The 17,158-nt window shown below is 43.1% G+C and overlaps 1 protein-coding gene across 4 annotated transcripts in view; it reads right to left on the reverse strand.

Annotated features, from left to right (window-relative positions):
• Positions 1-17,158, reverse strand: part of BBS4 (Bardet-Biedl syndrome 4) — a 55,516-nt gene that overhangs the window by 7,757 nt on the left and 30,601 nt on the right. For 2 of the 4 annotated variants that reach the window (XM_037047092.1, XM_037047096.1), the window contains 8 exons: positions 15,756-15,810; positions 14,776-14,844; positions 13,117-13,269; positions 12,831-13,002; positions 10,775-10,844; positions 9,880-10,021; positions 9,131-9,332; positions 7,521-7,867 (listed from right to left, as the gene is read on the reverse strand). In XM_037047092.1, the coding sequence (XP_036902987.1) occupies positions 7,821-7,867; positions 9,131-9,332; positions 9,880-10,021; positions 10,775-10,844; positions 12,831-13,002; positions 13,117-13,269; positions 14,776-14,844; positions 15,756-15,810 (910 nt within the window). In that variant the 3' untranslated portion in view covers positions 7,521-7,820. Of the gene's footprint in view, positions 1-7,520; positions 7,868-9,130; positions 9,333-9,879; positions 10,022-10,774; positions 10,845-12,830; positions 13,003-13,116; positions 13,270-14,775; positions 14,845-15,755; positions 15,811-17,158 lie in introns of those variants that run through there. The other 2 variants (XM_037047095.1, XM_037047093.1) reach the window with 1 other exon arrangement.

A 17,158-nucleotide genomic window follows, 5' to 3' on the forward strand; every position in this document is an offset into this window, starting at 1 on the left:
AATCAGTCTGTTTTGATTTTCTGTTTCTATCTGGTTCAGTCTTAGAAGGTTATGTGCTTCTAGAAATTTATCAATTTCTTCTAGATTATTGAATTTGTTGGCATATAATTGTTGGTAATATTATTTAGTAATCCTTTCTATTTCTGTGGTGTCAGTGTAACTTTTTTCTTTTTTTTAAAAAATATTTTATTTATTTATCTTTAGAGGGGAAGGGAAGGAGAGAGGGAGAGAAATATCAATGTATGGTTGCCTCTGCCGAGGACACACAATGTATCGTGTGTCCCCTGCCGGGAAGTGGCCTGCAACCCAAGCATGTGCCCTGACTGGGAATCGAACCGCGATCCTCTGGTTCGCAGGCCCGTGCTCAACTTTTTTCATTTATAACTTTATTTGGGCTCTCTTTTTCCTTGATGAGTTTGCTATAAAGGTTTGTCAATTTTGTTTATCTTTTCTAGGAACCAGCTTAGTTTCATTGAACTTTTCTATTGTTTTTTAATCTCTATTTGGTTTATTTCTGCTTTGATCTTAGTTATTTCCTTCCTCCTATTTACTTTGGGTTTTGTTTTTTGTTCTTTTTCTAGTTCCTTGGGCATAAAGTTGTATTTGTTTATTTGGGATACTTCTTTTCTTTCATTTCTTTCTTCCCCTCTCTTTCTCTCTTTCTTTTTTGAGGTAGGCCTGTATGGCCATGAACTTCCCCTTCAGAACTGCCTTAGCTGCACCCATAAATTTGGAAAACTTGTGTTTTCATTTTCATTTGTCTCAAGATAGTTCATGTCCTGTTTGATTTCCTCTTTGATCCATTGGTTGGTTAGTAGCATGTTGTTCAATCTCCACATATTTCTTTTTTACAGTTTTCTTCCTGTGGTTGATTTCTAGTTTCATGCCTTTGTGGTCAGAAAAGATGCTTGATATGATTTGAATCTTCATGAATTTATTGAAACACATTTTATGACCTAATATGCTATTTATCTTGGAAAATGGTCCATGTGCACCTGACAGAAAAATGTAGTATTATGCAGTTTTAGGACGCAGTGTTATATAAATGTCCATGAAGTCGATCTAGTCCCACGTGGCATTTAAGGCCATTATTTCATTATCAGTTCTCTGTCTGAATGATCTCTCCATCAATGTGAGTTACTGAAACTTCTTATTTTTGTCTTACTGTGAATTTCTGCCTTTATGCCCATTAATATTTGCTTTATATATTTAAGTGCTCCTGTATTGAGTGCACAGATATTTATGAGTTATATCCTCTTCTCAGATTGACCCCTTTATAATTATATAGTGTTCCTCTGTGTTTTTTTACATTCTTTGTTTTAAAGTATATTTTGTCTAATATGAGTTTTGCTCCCCAGCTTTCATTTGTTTGCATGAAATACCTTTTTCCATTCCTTCATTTTCAGTCTTGTTCATCTCAAGTTGAAGTGAGTCTCTTGGAAGCAGCATACAAATGGGACATGTTTTTCCAATCCATTCAGTAACCCCATGTCTTTGTATTGCCTTTAATCCATAAAGTAATTATTGAGTAAAGTAAAAAGTTTTAAAGAGCCTGTTCAGGGAGCTCAGTTGGGTAATGTCATCCCGAGAGGCCAAGGTTGTGGATTCTGTTCCCCATCAGGAAGCTTACACGGCTCAACCAGTGAATGCGTAAATCAGTGGAACAACAAATTGAGGTCTCTCTTTCTCTCAAAATCAATAAAAATAAAAATTCAGCCCTGGCTGGCGTAGCTCAGTGGATTGAGTGCGGGCCTGCGAACCAGAGGATCACGGTTTGATTCCCAGTCAGCGCACATGCCTGGGTTGCAGGTGGGTTCCCTGCAGGCCAACTCCCAGCAGGGGACACACGAAAGGCAACCATACATTGATGTTTCTCTCCCTCTCTCCTTCCCCTCTAAAGATAAATAAATAAATAAAATCTTTAAAAAAAAATTTAAAAAAATTCAAAAAATAAAGCAATTACTGAGTAAGTATGCACGTATTGCTATTTGGTTGTTTTTATTGTTTTTGTAGTTTGCTTCTGTTCCTTTCTTCTTAGTGTTTTGTTTGGGTTCCTCTCTATTTTTTATGTATCTTTTGTAGCTTTTTGGTTTGTGGTTTTATGAGTTTTGTGTGTATCATTCTGTACCTGTATCAGTCTATTTTAAGCTGATAGGTATTTAAGTTCAAATAAGTTCAAATACATTATAAAAGGACTACATTCTTCCTCCTCCACACTTTATGTGTCTGATATCACATTTTAGATCTTTGTTTTGGGTACCTCTTAACTACTTATTATACTTTGGGTTCGGTTTGGTACTTTTGTCTTTTAACATTGGTGGGAGCTTTTTATTTCTTTTTCAAAGATTTTGTCTGTTCTTTTTTAGAGAGAGGGGAAGGAAAGAAGAGAGGGAGAAAAACATCACTGTAAGGTTGCCTCCCACACCCCCCGCACTGGGGACCTGGCCTGCAACGCAGGCACGTGCCGCAACTGGGAATCAAACCAGTGACCTCTTGGTTCATTGGCTAGTGCTTAATCCATTAAGCCACACCAACCAGGGTTGGTGGGAGCTTTATAAATGTCTTATTTGTTCCTGGCTGGTGTGGCTCATTTGGTTGGAGCATCATCCTATGGACTGCAAGACTGCAGGTTTGATTCCTGGTCAAGGTACATACCAGTTGTGGGTTCAGTTCCTGGTTGGGGAACATGCAAGAAGGTATCAGTGTTTCTCTCTCTCTCTACCCACCTCCCCACCCCCCCTTCCTCTCTCCAAAAACAATGAAAATACGTCTTCAGGTGAGGCAAAAAATAAAATGTCTGATTCACTGTATGTATTGATTGGCTTTACTTGTGAGATGTTTTCCTTTTTCATATTTTCTTATTTCTGGTATGGCCTTACCTTTTCTGCTTAACATTTCTTGTGAATGTTGAAATGTTATGGTGATGAAGTCCCTCAGCTTTGCTTGTCTATGAAACTCTTAATATCTATCCTTCAATTCTGAATGATAACCTTGCCAGGTAAATTATTCTGAGCTGTAGGTTCCTTTCAGCACTCTAAAGATGTTCTGCTAGCAGTACCACTGCTGGGATTATGCCCTAAGAATCCTGAGATACCAATCCAGACCATCCTTATGCACCCCACTGTTCATAGCAGCACAATTTACAACAGCCAAGTGCTGGAAGCAACCTAAGTGCCACCACTGAATGAGTGGATCAAAAAACTATGGTACGTTTACAAAATGGACTACTACGCAGCAGAAAGAAGGAATTCCTAAAGAAAGAAGTCCATTCCTTGCAACAGCATGGATGGAACTGGAAAGAATTATACTAAGTAAAATAAAACAGGTGGTGAAAGACAAATATCATGTGATCTCACCTGTAAGTGGAACCTAGTCAATGAGCAAGCAAAATACAACCCGAGACATTGAAATAAAGAACAAACTGACCAGAGTGGAGAGTAGGGGATAATGGGGGAAAGTAGGGAAAGGGCTGTCAAGAAATATGCATAAATGACACGGACAAAGCCCAAGGGCTTCTTTCAAGGGCATAGGTTTGAGGGTGGGAGGTGGGAATGGTGGGATAGGGGCACGTCGTGGAGTGAAAATGGAAACTACTTGAACAATAAAAAACAAAATAAATAATTTATTGGGAGTGAAATGCAGAACCATGCTAAATTAAAACTAAGAAAAAGACTGCTGAACCCTGGCTGGTATAGCTCATTGGATTGAGTGCAGGCCTGTGAACCAAAGGATTGCGGTTCGATTCCCAGTCAGGGCACATGCCTGGGTTGCAGGCGGGTTCCCTGCAGGGGACGTACAAGAGGAAACCATACATTGATGTTTCTCTCCCTTTCTCCTTCCCTTACCCTCTAAAGAAAAATAAATAAAATCTTTTTAAAAAGACTGCTCAGACAAGAATTTGCCTTTTTTATATATTTAAGCTACATTATAAAGTGAATAGTCTGATTCCATAGTTAAAAAAGAAAACAGATGTCCTGCCATTCTGTTTTGGCCTGTAAAGTTGCTGCTGAGAAATCAGCTGATAGCCTTAAGGTCTTTACTTTGCATGTAACTAGTTGTTTTCCTTTGCTGTGTTGAAAATTATCTAACGTTTCCCATTTTAATTAGTGTGTCTTGGTCTGTGTTTCTTTGAGTTCTTTTTTGTGGGGGAGGGGGAAAACTCTGTGCTTCCTGGATGTGAAAGTCTGTTTCCTCTCCCAGGTTTGGCAAGTTTTCAGTCATTTCTTCAAATAAAGTTTCTATTCCTCTCTTTTCTTACAAATGTTTGTGTCTTTGATGTTACCCCAGAGATCTCTTAAACTATCCTTATGTTGTTGTTTTTTTTCACTCTTCTGACAGGGTGATGTCCACTAGTCTATCCTCTAGGTTGCTGATCCATTTTTCTCTGTTAGCTAATCTGATGTTGATTCCTTGTAGTGTTTTTCATTTCAGTTATTGTATTCTTTGTCTACTGCTTGGTTCTTTTTTGTACTTTCTAACTCTTTGTTGAAGTTCTCCTTGAGTCCCTGTATTCCTCTCTCAAGTTTGGTGCATGTCCTTTTGACTATTTCTTTGAATTCTCTGTCAGACAAATTACTCTGTATTTCTAGTATATTCCTTGTTTTGATGTTTACAGCTGACAGTACAGCACTCTGGATATTACTAGAGTTCTTATGCCTGTGGTTTCCATGGTCTACCTTTTTCCATCCTTTTCTTTCAATGGCACATGTATGTGGCTTTATTTTATTTTATGGGTTTTATTTTATGGGTTTTTGATTCTTTTTCTGCTTTGTAATTGGAATGGTTAGTCCAATTACATTTTTTAGGTTAGTTACATTTTAATGTAATTATCAATATGATTTAATTTACATTTAATATTTGCTATTTTCTTTTTTCCATCTTTTTCTTTTTTCTTCATTCTTTTTTCCTGTCCTTTTAGGGGAGGAGGGTGCTAGTTGAATAGTTTTTAGAATTTCATTTTAATTTCTCTATTGTCTTTTTAGCTATATTTATTTATATCTTTCTAATGGTTGCTCTAGGGGTTATATATGCATTCTTAACTCTGCACAAACTATTTAGAATTAGTTTTGTACCACATTATGTAAAATATAAAGACCTTTCAGCTGTAAACTTCTATATACCTCCCTTTTCCTTTAGTTAAATTTGTGTATTTTAAACCTCACAATATAATGTAATTTTTTGCTTGGAACAGTCATATGTATTTTTTAAAATTAAACCAAGACAGTGTTGCCCTGGCCAGTGTGGTTCAGTTTGTTGGTGCATCAGCCTGTAAACCGAAAGGTCACAGGTTTGATTCCTAGTCAGGGCACGTCGGTGTTTTTCTCTCCCCGCCTCTTTTCCCCCCTTCTTTTCTAAAATCAGTATTCAGTGAGGATGTCCTCAGGTGAGGACCTTGTAAAAGAAAATGACAAACCCAAGATAGCACTTTATACTTAGTCACTCGTTCGTATGTGTCAGTAATGGGAGGGCTGGTCCAACAGGAGCCCTGCTGTTGTCGCACAATGATTCTTCCTCAGGGACACAGTCATTTCAGTCACACACTTCGAAGTCATACTGTCTCAAATGCACGGTTTTGTACTAATAGTATTCAGTAAGAAGGGCACTTTTTCCTTTATCAGTCCATAGTTCCACTTTCCTGTCTCTAGTTTAAGCTATCTAGAACCACATTTTTATCTGCAGTTATGTACTTGGCCCCCCTTTCTTTTCTGCTAAAAATTGTGATGACATGAGCACCTCCCATATTAGAAATTAGAATCGCTCCTTTCTCACCAAAGTGAAAGAAATGGCAAATCCACATGCCCAAATGACTGGACAGGTACAACCTAGTTTTATATTTTAAGAAAACTTAAGCTCAGGCCTGGCTGGTGTAGCTCAGTGGATTGAACACGGGCCTGTGAACCACAGGATCGCGGTTCGATTCCCAGTCAGGCCACATGCCTGGGTTGCAGGCCAGTTCCTGGCAGAGGACTCACGAGAGGCAACCATACACTGATATTTCTCTCCTTCTCTCCTTCCCTTCCTCTCTAAAAGACAAATAAATAAAATCTTTAAAAAAAAGAAAATTAAAAAAAAAAACTTAAGCTCAAATTAATGTAGAAAGTGCATGTTTCTTGATTGCTGTCCCTTTGTGCAATGCAAGGTATCATTGTGTTCTAGCCCCAGGGGGGCCAGAGAAACCGAAGAGTCCTGCTGTTTGCATTCTCTCGGCCGTCACCATGCTTCACTTAAAAGGCCTTTTTGCCCTTGTCTCCCCAAATGCTAATTTTTTCAGATTGGTGTAATGCACTCAGTTCTGCCCTCTGAAAACCTCTCTTCCCTATACTGTGCCTTAACAGCAGTTCAGTCTCCACTTCAGTCTGCAAGCCCTTGGGTCTCTTGCTGCCACTGGTACATCGCTGCTTGGTGGTTAATGGTTAAGAACAGGTGCTGTGCATCCTGGCCTGGGTTGAAATTCTAATCCTGTCACGTACCTTGGAAAATTCATTCTGTCTCTCCCAGCTTCAGCTTTCTCCTTTATAAAATGAGGATAACAGCCCCTCTCTGTTGGAAGGGTTCGGGGAAGAATTGGTCATACCCTTTGGGAACTGCTCTCCCCCTTCCCTAACATCACTCTCCTGGTATCTGCGTCTCCTGTGTCCTCTGTGGGCTCTTCTCCCTTTCAGTATTGGGTTTCCATTTTTGGTCTCCCATTCTTATTCCTAGCTTTCCTTGGGTGGCTCCTTTCAAATCTATGGTTTCAGCTATCACCCAAATTCAAATTACTCCTGAATCAAGCCAGACTTCACATCTGAAGTCTAGCTGTACAAGTGTCTAACAGCCATGAACATTTGGACACCTCAAAGATAAACATGTAGAACTAGACTCCACAACACTCAACCCCAGTCCCCGAGTGTTCCTTTTCTCTGACTTGTGTAACTCTCCCCAGCAGTGGGCATCCATCCTAGTCTGTTCTTATCTGCCATTCTCAGTCAGGCCCCAGCTGTGCTGACTTTACCTCCTAAATCTCTCTCACACCTCCTTCCTCTCCATCTGTCTTATTTTATACCCTAAATATCACCAAGACCTTTCATTCACACGCATACCAGACTCCACGGTGATATAGAAGTGAGTTTTCTCAGTGCTCAGGGTACAAACCCCAGTTCTGCCACATACCAGCTGCATGGACAAGGGCATCGCTTCTGTGACCTTACTATTTATTTCTGATATGAGAACGACTGAGTTTTCTGTTCAGGTAGCTGCTATTTCAATGTTAAAACAGACCCAGTCATAATATAAAGAACTCCAAACATAGTTTGAGGTAGCAATAGCTCAGTCCACCTTCAAATTACGGTGATTAAAGGGCACTTCAAGTACAAAATGGGGACTGGCCCTGAAGCAGATTGCTGACATACCATCCATCAGGGTTGCAGCAGAGACTGGGCTGGCACCAAGCGGAAACCTGGCATGAGATTCCTTCTCCAGTTTCAAACTCTGTTTCAAAATAGGTAAGGGAAAACTATGATCACAGCTTCTTTTTAAAAGTTTTTATCGTGATCTCTTATTTTTATACCCGAATAACAACTTTCCCAAAGGGATGATGATATATCATCTTTATTCTAAAAAGGACATATAGATAGTATGTTGATAGCATTTCATCAGTGGTATCATCCGACTGTCTTAAAATTCCTTGGTTAAGCCCTGACTGGTGTGACTCTGTTGGTTGGGCTTCATCCCACAAAGCAAAAGGCTGCAAGTTCGATTCCTGGTCAAGACACATGCTTGGGTTGTGGGTTCGGTCCTTGGTCACAGTGTGTGCAGGAGGCAACCAATCAATGTTTCTCTCACACATCGATGTTTCTCTCTTCTTTCTCCCTCCTTTCTCCTCTCTCTAAAAGCAAAAAATAAAAAATAAAATAAAATATCTTGGTTAAGAAGGTCTTCCTTTTACTTTTTAGTCCTTGGTAATGATACCAGAGCAGCCCTCTCTTCCACTTCTTGTCCCCCTGACATGTTCTGGCTCTATATGCTGATCTCTCCCAAGAACAAGATGCAGGGCCTTGTTCTGGATTCCCTGGGGCAAGTACAACTAGGATACTCAGTAAGCTAGCCTTCCATTTACAGAGCTTTTTTCATCACCTTTAAAAAACATTAAGACTAGTAGAGCTAAATTGTAAGTGCAAGATTTGTGTTTGTCTTGGGGACTGACACCCCACAGCCTGAGGATCACCTCAGCTAAGCCAAGGCTTCATCATGACGAGGCTGCTGAGCAAAGAGCAGCAGGTACGCTGCCGACTCTGGAAGCCACAGGCGTAGAGCCATGGGCCCTGCTCTCAACTCTTAAGGGACCCGTCTGGGCTGGTTTCTCTTTACTTCCTGCGTGATAGGGCCAGTGGGGGGCTGTCGGGACTTCAGGCTCCTCATGGTAATCACTACACACCCCATCCTGTGTTCTGTGATGCCCAAGAAATGTGCTGGCCTCCACTCTAGTTGTGTCTGTGACCTGTCTTAATTTGGTATATCCTCGCCAGAAAAACCCTTACTCTGGGGTCATCCTGCTCCTTTTTCTCTTATTTGTGCTGGTGCTTCTGTTGGATGGCTGTGCTCCTGTAGCGGGTGACGGCTCCAGGGGAGGGGATAGTGGCTAGAGTTTTTGGTTCCACAATTCCAAAAGAAATCATTATTTTCACTGTTAAATTTCAAGAAACCCCGTATATTCTGGGACCAGTGGGACTGCGGTAGATCTTTGCAGGGGTGAAGTTATGCCCTCACTGAAGAAATAAAGCAACAGTTGAGTTTGCCTTCAATGACTCACTAACAGAAATCTTTAATTACCTGCACCATGCCAACTTACAATAAGTCAGTGAGGATTAAGGCAAGAGTATATAACCGAAAATACTGTGATATGTATCTCTAAACTTGAAACTGTAAAGGCCCGGTGTATGAACCACCCAGGTGAGCCAGTACCAGCTGATACACAGCTTGCCTTAGAGAAGAGCCAGTTGGGCCGCCCCGTGGCTTTCCCCCCTTGGAGGCAACACTACACTGGACATGCTCTGAGTCTGAAAAGTGCAGGCTTCACTCAAAGCAGTAACCTCTGCTGGCACACGTGACTGTACCCATAAGGTCGTCCTGTTGCTGTGTGACCTCCTACCTGAGGGGAGCTTCCTGTACGCAGCCGCTGAAGACATGGCCTGTCCTAGAGCTTGATTGGAGCCCAGGGGCTGCTGGAAACAGGCGGCTTTGCTGGTTGAAGCGGTCCGGTGCTGTGGTTTGGGGTCTTTAGCGGGTTTAGTCCAGACCAGGGCCTCCCCGACATGGAGAGCAGCTCCCAGCTTCTGAGCCACCTCCACCATCTTGTACCCACATGGGAAGAAATAAAGAATCAGGTGTGAGCAGCAGAGACAAGCCCACCCACCTCCTTCTAGACCTTCCTCCCAGGGGGGCTTCGGTTAAAATACTGACTACTGGTACTAGCATTTGAGGGAAGAAGTACTTATTGCAAGGAAATCTTTCTCAAATAGCAGAAAACACAGGCTGCCCTTAGTGGATGGCAAGGAAGTCTATCTAGGATCTCAAACCACAATTCAAGTTTGGTGTGTTATTGGGCTCAACCCCACCTTTCCTACAGGAGAAGTGGAGGAAGCTGCAATACGACATAGGCCTCAACTCAGATGAATTGTTTTATCAATAACAGACTCAGTAAGCCTGAATTTCCCCTTACTATTTTCCTCCAGAGAAGGTTTTCTCTGGCTCTTACTAGTTGAATAATTCATGCTGCCAGGAATACCAAAGACAAAACAAGCATGAGTTTATAATAGGTTATATTTGGATTATTTGGGCTTGATTCAAAAGTTTCCTGACAGCTTACTCATAACTCCTGGGAGCTAAGAAATGACATACCTCGGAGTCAAATTCCAGAGAGCTGCTGTCCTTGAGCAGGTTGACTTTCTTCTCCATCTCCTGATACTGGGCCAGGGCGTCCCTCCTCTGGCCCTGGTTGTACAGCAGCACAGCGTAGTTGAGGTTCACCAACGGGTTACACCTGTGGCAACCAGACAGGCATTCGACGGAGCTTAGGGTTTGCAACAAATGGTCACGTGGAGATCCTCATGACACAAGAACAGAACAAAACTGATTATAAGTAGAGATTTCTCCATTGCGCAGCGAGGTAGAAACACCCATGCTGTGTGGACTTGCGGGAGAAAATCAAGGAATAGTTGCCCAACAAGCAAAGCAGGTATTTAATTACCTGCACCATGCCAACTCATGTTAAGACAGAATTAAAGCAAGACTACAAAACAGAAAGTACTGTTAGTATATTTCTAAACGTGATTATTGTAAAGTCCCATTGTACTAGCCATTCAATCAAGCCAGTAACTCTTACCCAATATACAGCTTGCCGTAAAGAAACGAGAGCCAACTGGGCCACCCTTAGCAGAGACCACCAAGGTGGGCTGAAGAAGGGGCCCCTACCCTGCTGCCTGGCTGATGCCAGTGGAATAAATCCCAAGAGAGTCAAAGACTTGACTAAACCCAGAGTCACATCTTGTATTCCATCAGCAGTACAAGTCCACTGCCAGCTGACCTTCTCTGGCCTCCTGACTACTAACCTTGAGGCTGGAAACACTTTCTCAGAAAGTGCCAGTGTCAGTTCCTGCTAAGCCACTGCACGCTTAGCATCACATCCACACTTAGGCCCTGTGCACAGAGGCCATGGAGAGAGAGCATCTGGCGCCACCTCGTGGCTTTGGAGACCCTAGCCCTCCCGAATACCATTTCCGACAGAGCAGCTTACTTGTCCAGGTGGACTGCTTCTGCATAGGCTCTCTTGGCATTCTCAGTATCTTCGAGATTGGTCAGAGCCACTGCAACAACAAAAAGAACAGAACTGCAGCTGGAAAGCCCAGCTTAGACAGCAAAAGGAGTATTTCAAGACCACAGTTCATTCGGCCCCCAAATTTAACTGCTCCTTTGCCCACTCAGCTCCTGATACCACCTTCTATTCACTCACTCAGTTGCCAAGTTCCCTGAATCCCATTTTTTTGCAGTTTCTTTTTCTGACATTGCACAAGTTCTTTCAGACTGTGACAGTGTCCCCCTCTGCCTCCATCCACCTGCCACAATGCTGCCAGCTTTCTCACTGACAAACAAATCTGAACATGTCACTATCCCACTTAAGAATCCTCACGAATCCTCGACCATCTATAACCGTGATATTTAAACTCTGTTTAGCACCAGGTCACTCTCACCTTTTTAGCAGTATTTTCTGGAAGCCTCACCTATAAAACAGTAACAGGGCTGCTCTGGAAGCCCTGGGCTCCCCACCTCCCCACCAATGTGCACACACTTCTGGACGACACTGCAGAGATCCAGGAATAGAGCTGGAAAAGCAGGGCCTCAAGGATAAGGTCTGAAGTCCTTGCACTACACTGTGGCCCTCCACCACGTGACCTCCAAATGTTCCTGACTCACCTCCCCACGCCCTTCTGTAACGCTAACCCGGCTACTGCAGGGTCCTCGTGTGCCTGAAGTCCAGCTGATCCCCGAGAACAGGTGAAAGCCCTCTCTACTCTGTAACGAAGGCAAGTTGTTTACATCCTATCCCCATTACAACTAGGCTAGCTCTGTATTCAGACAACCCCCAAATAAACATCACTCAATTTGCTTTTGCAACTTTTCTCTTACAAGTAAGAACCCCACAATAATGCCCTAAAAAAGCACCTGAAGACCAATGTCAATGAAACATGCAAATTGCTTTGGGGCTTACACTGAGTAAGTTCAGCACACGGAAAACTATCCCCTAGAAAGAATATTCAGTCAATACTTTTGTATTATAGTAGCTAACAATAAAACCAATAGTTAATATTCACTTGCTATTTAATCATGTAATCCCTTCATCAACCCTGTAAGATACATCTCTTACATTTGATGAAATCTGTTATATAAATGAATTGTCAAGCCGAGGGAAACCATTTGGTAGAAGATAAACTAAGGGTGATCTGGATTCCACCTGCTGGTCCTGAGTGAAATTCCCCCAAGTTAGACGCGACCTAGCTCTTTGTCATCATTCTCTTCGTTGTTTTCCAAGCTCTAGCACTGAAACCCAGATTCCTATTGATGGGGGATTCAAGAGTTGGGAAATTTTAGTTTTAGGTAATAGTTAGTGAGCCTAGTAGTTACTGCATGTGGAAAGCTACTGTTTCAGAAACTTCAGGTACGGCCCACCCTGACTCTAAACCACAAGCGATTGGCCTTTGTGCTCCAGGAGAGACCAGAAGCAGCCCAGGTGGTGTCCGAGCCACTGTGTTCCAGGGAGAGACAGTCTGCCCCCCCAGGACATGGATAAAGAAAACTTCCCAGGACACAGGACACAGATAAAGAAAATCATGGGGAGAAAATGGAGACAACGTTCTTGAACAAATAAACAAACAAATCAATCAATCAATCAATCAATCAATCACCAGTCAGCAGATGAAAGGATGTTAGGGAAATTGCCAGACTGCAGCTTTTATCTGATTAACCTCTTTCCTGAGTCCCAAATCCCTACCTACACTCCTTCCCCCTTATAAAGGCTGGCTTGAAAAGGAAAGTAAGATGGTCTATTAGGGCACAAACCCGCCGTGTTCTCAGATCATCAACCATCTGAATAAAGCGCCCACGAAGACTCAATCCCTGTCTCTGCTTGTGGGGTCTGGCAGTGACAGGCAGCACAAACCCCGGCTTTTCTGGTTTCACTATGGAATCTGCATGGGAATGGCTTCTACGGGACATTTAGCCACTGGCCTCCAGTGATTCTAATTCATGCTCCCCTAATTACAGACTGTGGCGAGGGTTCTCCACTTGTCTCTTACCAGCCAAGAGCATGTAGAGCTCCCCCATCTTTGGCTGGAAGTTGATGGCTGCACTGAGAAAATGGAAAGCTGAGGCATACTGCTGCATGGTCAGGTGGACAAGGCCCAGATTATAGAGGATCTTCCAATCAAAGGGTGCCAAGTAGTTGGCTCGTTTCAGGCAGCTGATAGCCTGCAGGAGAGAGAGGCACTCAATGGGGGGGGGGGGGCAGGGGGGGTGGGCAGGCCAGGCAGACCCAGCCATGGCATGCATGGACACAAAAAAGGAGGGCAGGGAGACACTCACTGCTACGTATTTCTTCTTGCCAAAGAAACACATTCCAATGTTATTCCAGAGTGGAGGACTTTCTGGAACAGCACAAGCTACAACTCTGTATTTGGTGAGGGCAACATCAAAATCTCCGTGGGTCTGCATCATGCTGCCTGCTGCCAAGATGGCCTGAAAACACAGGACACGGACAGCTGATAATTGAGTCATTCCCAAAAGGCTGTAGCAGTGAGGGAGCCTTCCTGGGTGTTGCATAGCATGACTCGAAAAGTTCCAGGGACATAATACTGTATATTGCTGTGTATAACGTGCACTTTTTTGCCCAAATTTTTAAGGGAAAAACAAGGATGCACATTATACATAGATACAATGAGTACATACCATGGGTATAACAACCCCATGTGTAATGTGCACAAAAACATGGGTGTGTGTTATACATGGCAAATACGGTTTAATGTATTCAAGCTATTGAGATAAATGATCATGAGAATGTCCCTGCACCCCACACCGTGGCTCTTTTTGGCACAGTGCAGAAAAAGAAAAGATAAAATGTCACGAACTTTACCCAGCTCATTTGTTTCCTACTTCTCACCAGACAAGTCAGTATCTCTGAGCCTCAGAGCCCTTTAAGTAAACACTGCCTTCATCTGTTCCCTGCAGCCCTATACACCAAGTGCTACTCCAGACAACTCAAACACTCCTTTCTTTGCCACTTAAGGTACAGCTCCTTCTGCCACAGGACAAAGGGTGACTCAGTGTAGGCCTCCTCAGTCTAGGTGTCGGGTGGGGAGCTGACGGCAGTCAGGCTAATGTGAATCCGAGACAGGACCGAGCCTGTGCCCTTCACGGCCTGCTGGCCGCATGTCCTGCAGTGGTGTTCATCCAGCTGAGGGTCTTCTCATCCCTAAAGACACATCTGAACAGTAGTTCTCACTGTAAATTCATTAAGAATCTGGAAGTCATTTCACCAGAAGTGAAAACAGCAGTTGTGGAAGCTGCGTTAATTTTGTAAATACAGTACATAAAACTTCTGGACTACACTACACTACACTTCCAGCACTACAATGTTACTTTCTGTATAAGACACAGGCCTAACAAATATGCTCTTTAAAAAACCACAATTTTTATTTATTTATTTATCTATCTATCTATAAGGGAAAAGAGAAGGAGAGAAATATAGATTGGTTGCCCCTTGTACACCCGCTACTGGGGTCCTGGCCCACAACCCAGGCATGTGCCCTGTCCGGGAATCAAACTGGCAACCCTTTGGTTCCCAGGCTGGTGCTCAATCCACTGAGCCACGATACCCAGGGCACAAATGTATTTACTGATTTGAGAGAGAGAGAAACATCAATCTGTTGTGCCACTTATTTATGCCTTCACTGGTTGCTTCCTGTATGTGCCCTGACAGGGGATCGAATCCCCAACCTTGGAGTATTTGGGACGACGCTCCAACCTACTGAGAAACTCGCCAGGGCACAAATGTGCTCTTTTGAAAAATAAGAAACAGAGCACCAACACTTTACAATATTTTCAAATAAGAAGAGCCATGTTTATAACTTTTCTAAGAAAAAGGTAATTTCTCAGGTATTCAAGATGCTTTCCTGGGCCAGATCTTCCCTAGGAGCAGTGGGACCATCGTGTGTGAAAGCTCTGGGGTTTGACAGCCCGCAGTACCTTGTAGTTGGTAGGGTCATAAGTCAGTGCGTTTCCAAGGTGTTCAAATGCCTTCTGGTAAATGCCAAGCTTGAAGAAAAAACAAAGCAGAGAATTGTATCAGCGGGGAGATGAGAGTTAAGGAGTCTGGCCAAACACCCTGAAGCACCCTGACTTTCCTGAGTTCTATTGATGAAAAGAGAGCTACCGATACCAGATAGAAAAAGAAAACTAAAAACCCCACATTTGTCCCCTGATAATATCCAAGTATCTGCTTGCCAGGAACCGCCTCCGCCACGCTGGTGCCGCTGCACACTGGCGTTTCTAGGCAGGAAACGGGCTGGTTAGCCTCATCTCCCCTGAGGCCAACCTCCCAAGACAAAGCAGGAAGGTCCAGGGTTCAACTCCAATTCCTTTTAAAGAAAGACGAAACAGACAGAAAGGCTACCAAAGGGGCAGAGCTGGAGGCAAGATCAGCTGAACAGGGAACCAGGAGAGTAAATGGGGAAATGGGATGGGCAGAAGGCCCTCCAGGACACCCAGGCCCAGTTCTCAGGCTGATAAGGGGAACTGATGGAGCTAAAATAACTTCATTCACACTCAGGAAAGTGGAGAGGAGAGGAGACTGACTACTCTAGACAATGTTTTGCCTTCTCTCTCCCAAAGGACCTGGCTGGGAAGAAGGAACAACAGAAATGGCCTCAGCCCCGAAGCCCTGACAGCACTAACTTGTATGACAAAATGACAGTCCCCCACAACAAAACCACAGTTCTCATGACCAGACAGTTATTTCTCACATACGCTCTTCCCTTTAAAAATTGCAATTGCAGTTTTCATTTGAATGCAGAAAACTAAGTTAATTCCTTTAACATATAAGGTTCATGTGCTTCATATGAGCTTCGGTGAAATGTGCTAATCAAAATTGCAAGGGAACCACAATACATATAAATCCAAAAGCATTTCTAACACCAGTGCGTGAAAGAGTAAAGAGTTCTCCTTACCTGTAAGTAGAGTAATCCTAGAGTTGTAAGAAGTTCTGTGTTTTCTGGTGAGAATCTGCAACACAAAGGGCAATACAGAGACACTTGGAGGGAAACACATGGATGAGACCCCGAGGCACATGCACAGTCACATGCACAGTCACACGCCCGTGTGTGTGTCATGCCTGAGAGACTCTACTGTGTGCCTTACACCCCATGGAAAGTCCCCCAGGTGCCTGGGGAACTGCCCTCAACCACAGGTCATCCCCACCCTGGCTATAGGAAGGACTGCGGAATGAGAAAGAAATGGGGCCTAGAATCCAGACTCCTTTTCAGGACCTTTTCTTCGGGTCAAAGACCTAAGAAAGAACCTATGGAATATTTTGTGTAATTGTCTTCATTACACTGATAGAATTAAAGAACAATGCTTTATAAACTGAGTAAGTCTGGAACACACAGAGTTTTAGCCAGTTCTCTTCAGGTGGGATTTTTTTCTGTCCTCACTCTACTCACAATGATAGTCTGTATAATTTTTTATGTAATTTAGGATCCCAAAGGTCCTAATACTCTGCCCTCCACATTAAACAAAAGGCCATACTAAATAGCCACATTGAACAAAAGAAAGAAGACATATCATTTCTAGGAAAGAATTAGCTACTGGATTTGGGGAGTCAACACTGATATTTATCCCTTACTGACATTTATCTTTGTTATAAAACCAAAGCAACACTGAGCTGAGCTGATCTGGCTGTAGGATCATCAGACAGTTTCAACAGTGAAAATGCCAAAAGCAAGCAACAACGTCTCACGCCTCTAAGGAATGACGCAGGGCTCTGGTTACTTACGGGAAGACCAGATTCGATGGGCCACAGCCCCTGCCAGGGAGGCCTGAGCCGGCTAAACAAAGCTGACCGGGTTCAGCTATTTACCCCTCACTCTGTGCTACGGTAAACATCCATTCTGATCACCTCCTTTCCCCAAACTAAGTAGCTTCCATGATTCTAGTGGCACCCATCCCCCCACCAAAGCGTAACTGCCATCTCCAAGCTGCGGGTCTCCAAATTCTCAGGGAGACTCCAAGTGCTCAGCTGCCCCCTCTTCTGCCTTGAAAATTTTTGTGACTGGAGTCCTCTACCAGCCTCTGCATGAAGGTCGCCCTTCATATTTATGCGAGCTAATCTTTTAGAAGGCAGGGGTCACAGGTCAGTGCTCCTTCCTACTTATCCACATAAACTTATCCCCTTGATGACAAAAGTCTCTTATAAGTTAACAAACCAAAGGATTTTTATCTTTTTAGACACAAAATATGAATAAAATTCAGAAAACTGTATTGTGACTGATATAACCAGAAAAATTATGACATTACAACTCTAGTAGAAGACAAAAGTAATTAACAAATTAATTTAACACAGGAAGTTTGAGTT

This window comes from Sturnira hondurensis, unplaced genomic scaffold (genome assembly GCF_014824575.4).
Source record: "Sturnira hondurensis isolate 20B ecotype Veracruz unplaced genomic scaffold, ASM1482457v3 Scaffold0005329, whole genome shotgun sequence".
In the NCBI taxonomy this organism is placed as follows: domain Eukaryota; kingdom Metazoa; phylum Chordata; class Mammalia; order Chiroptera; family Phyllostomidae; genus Sturnira; species Sturnira hondurensis.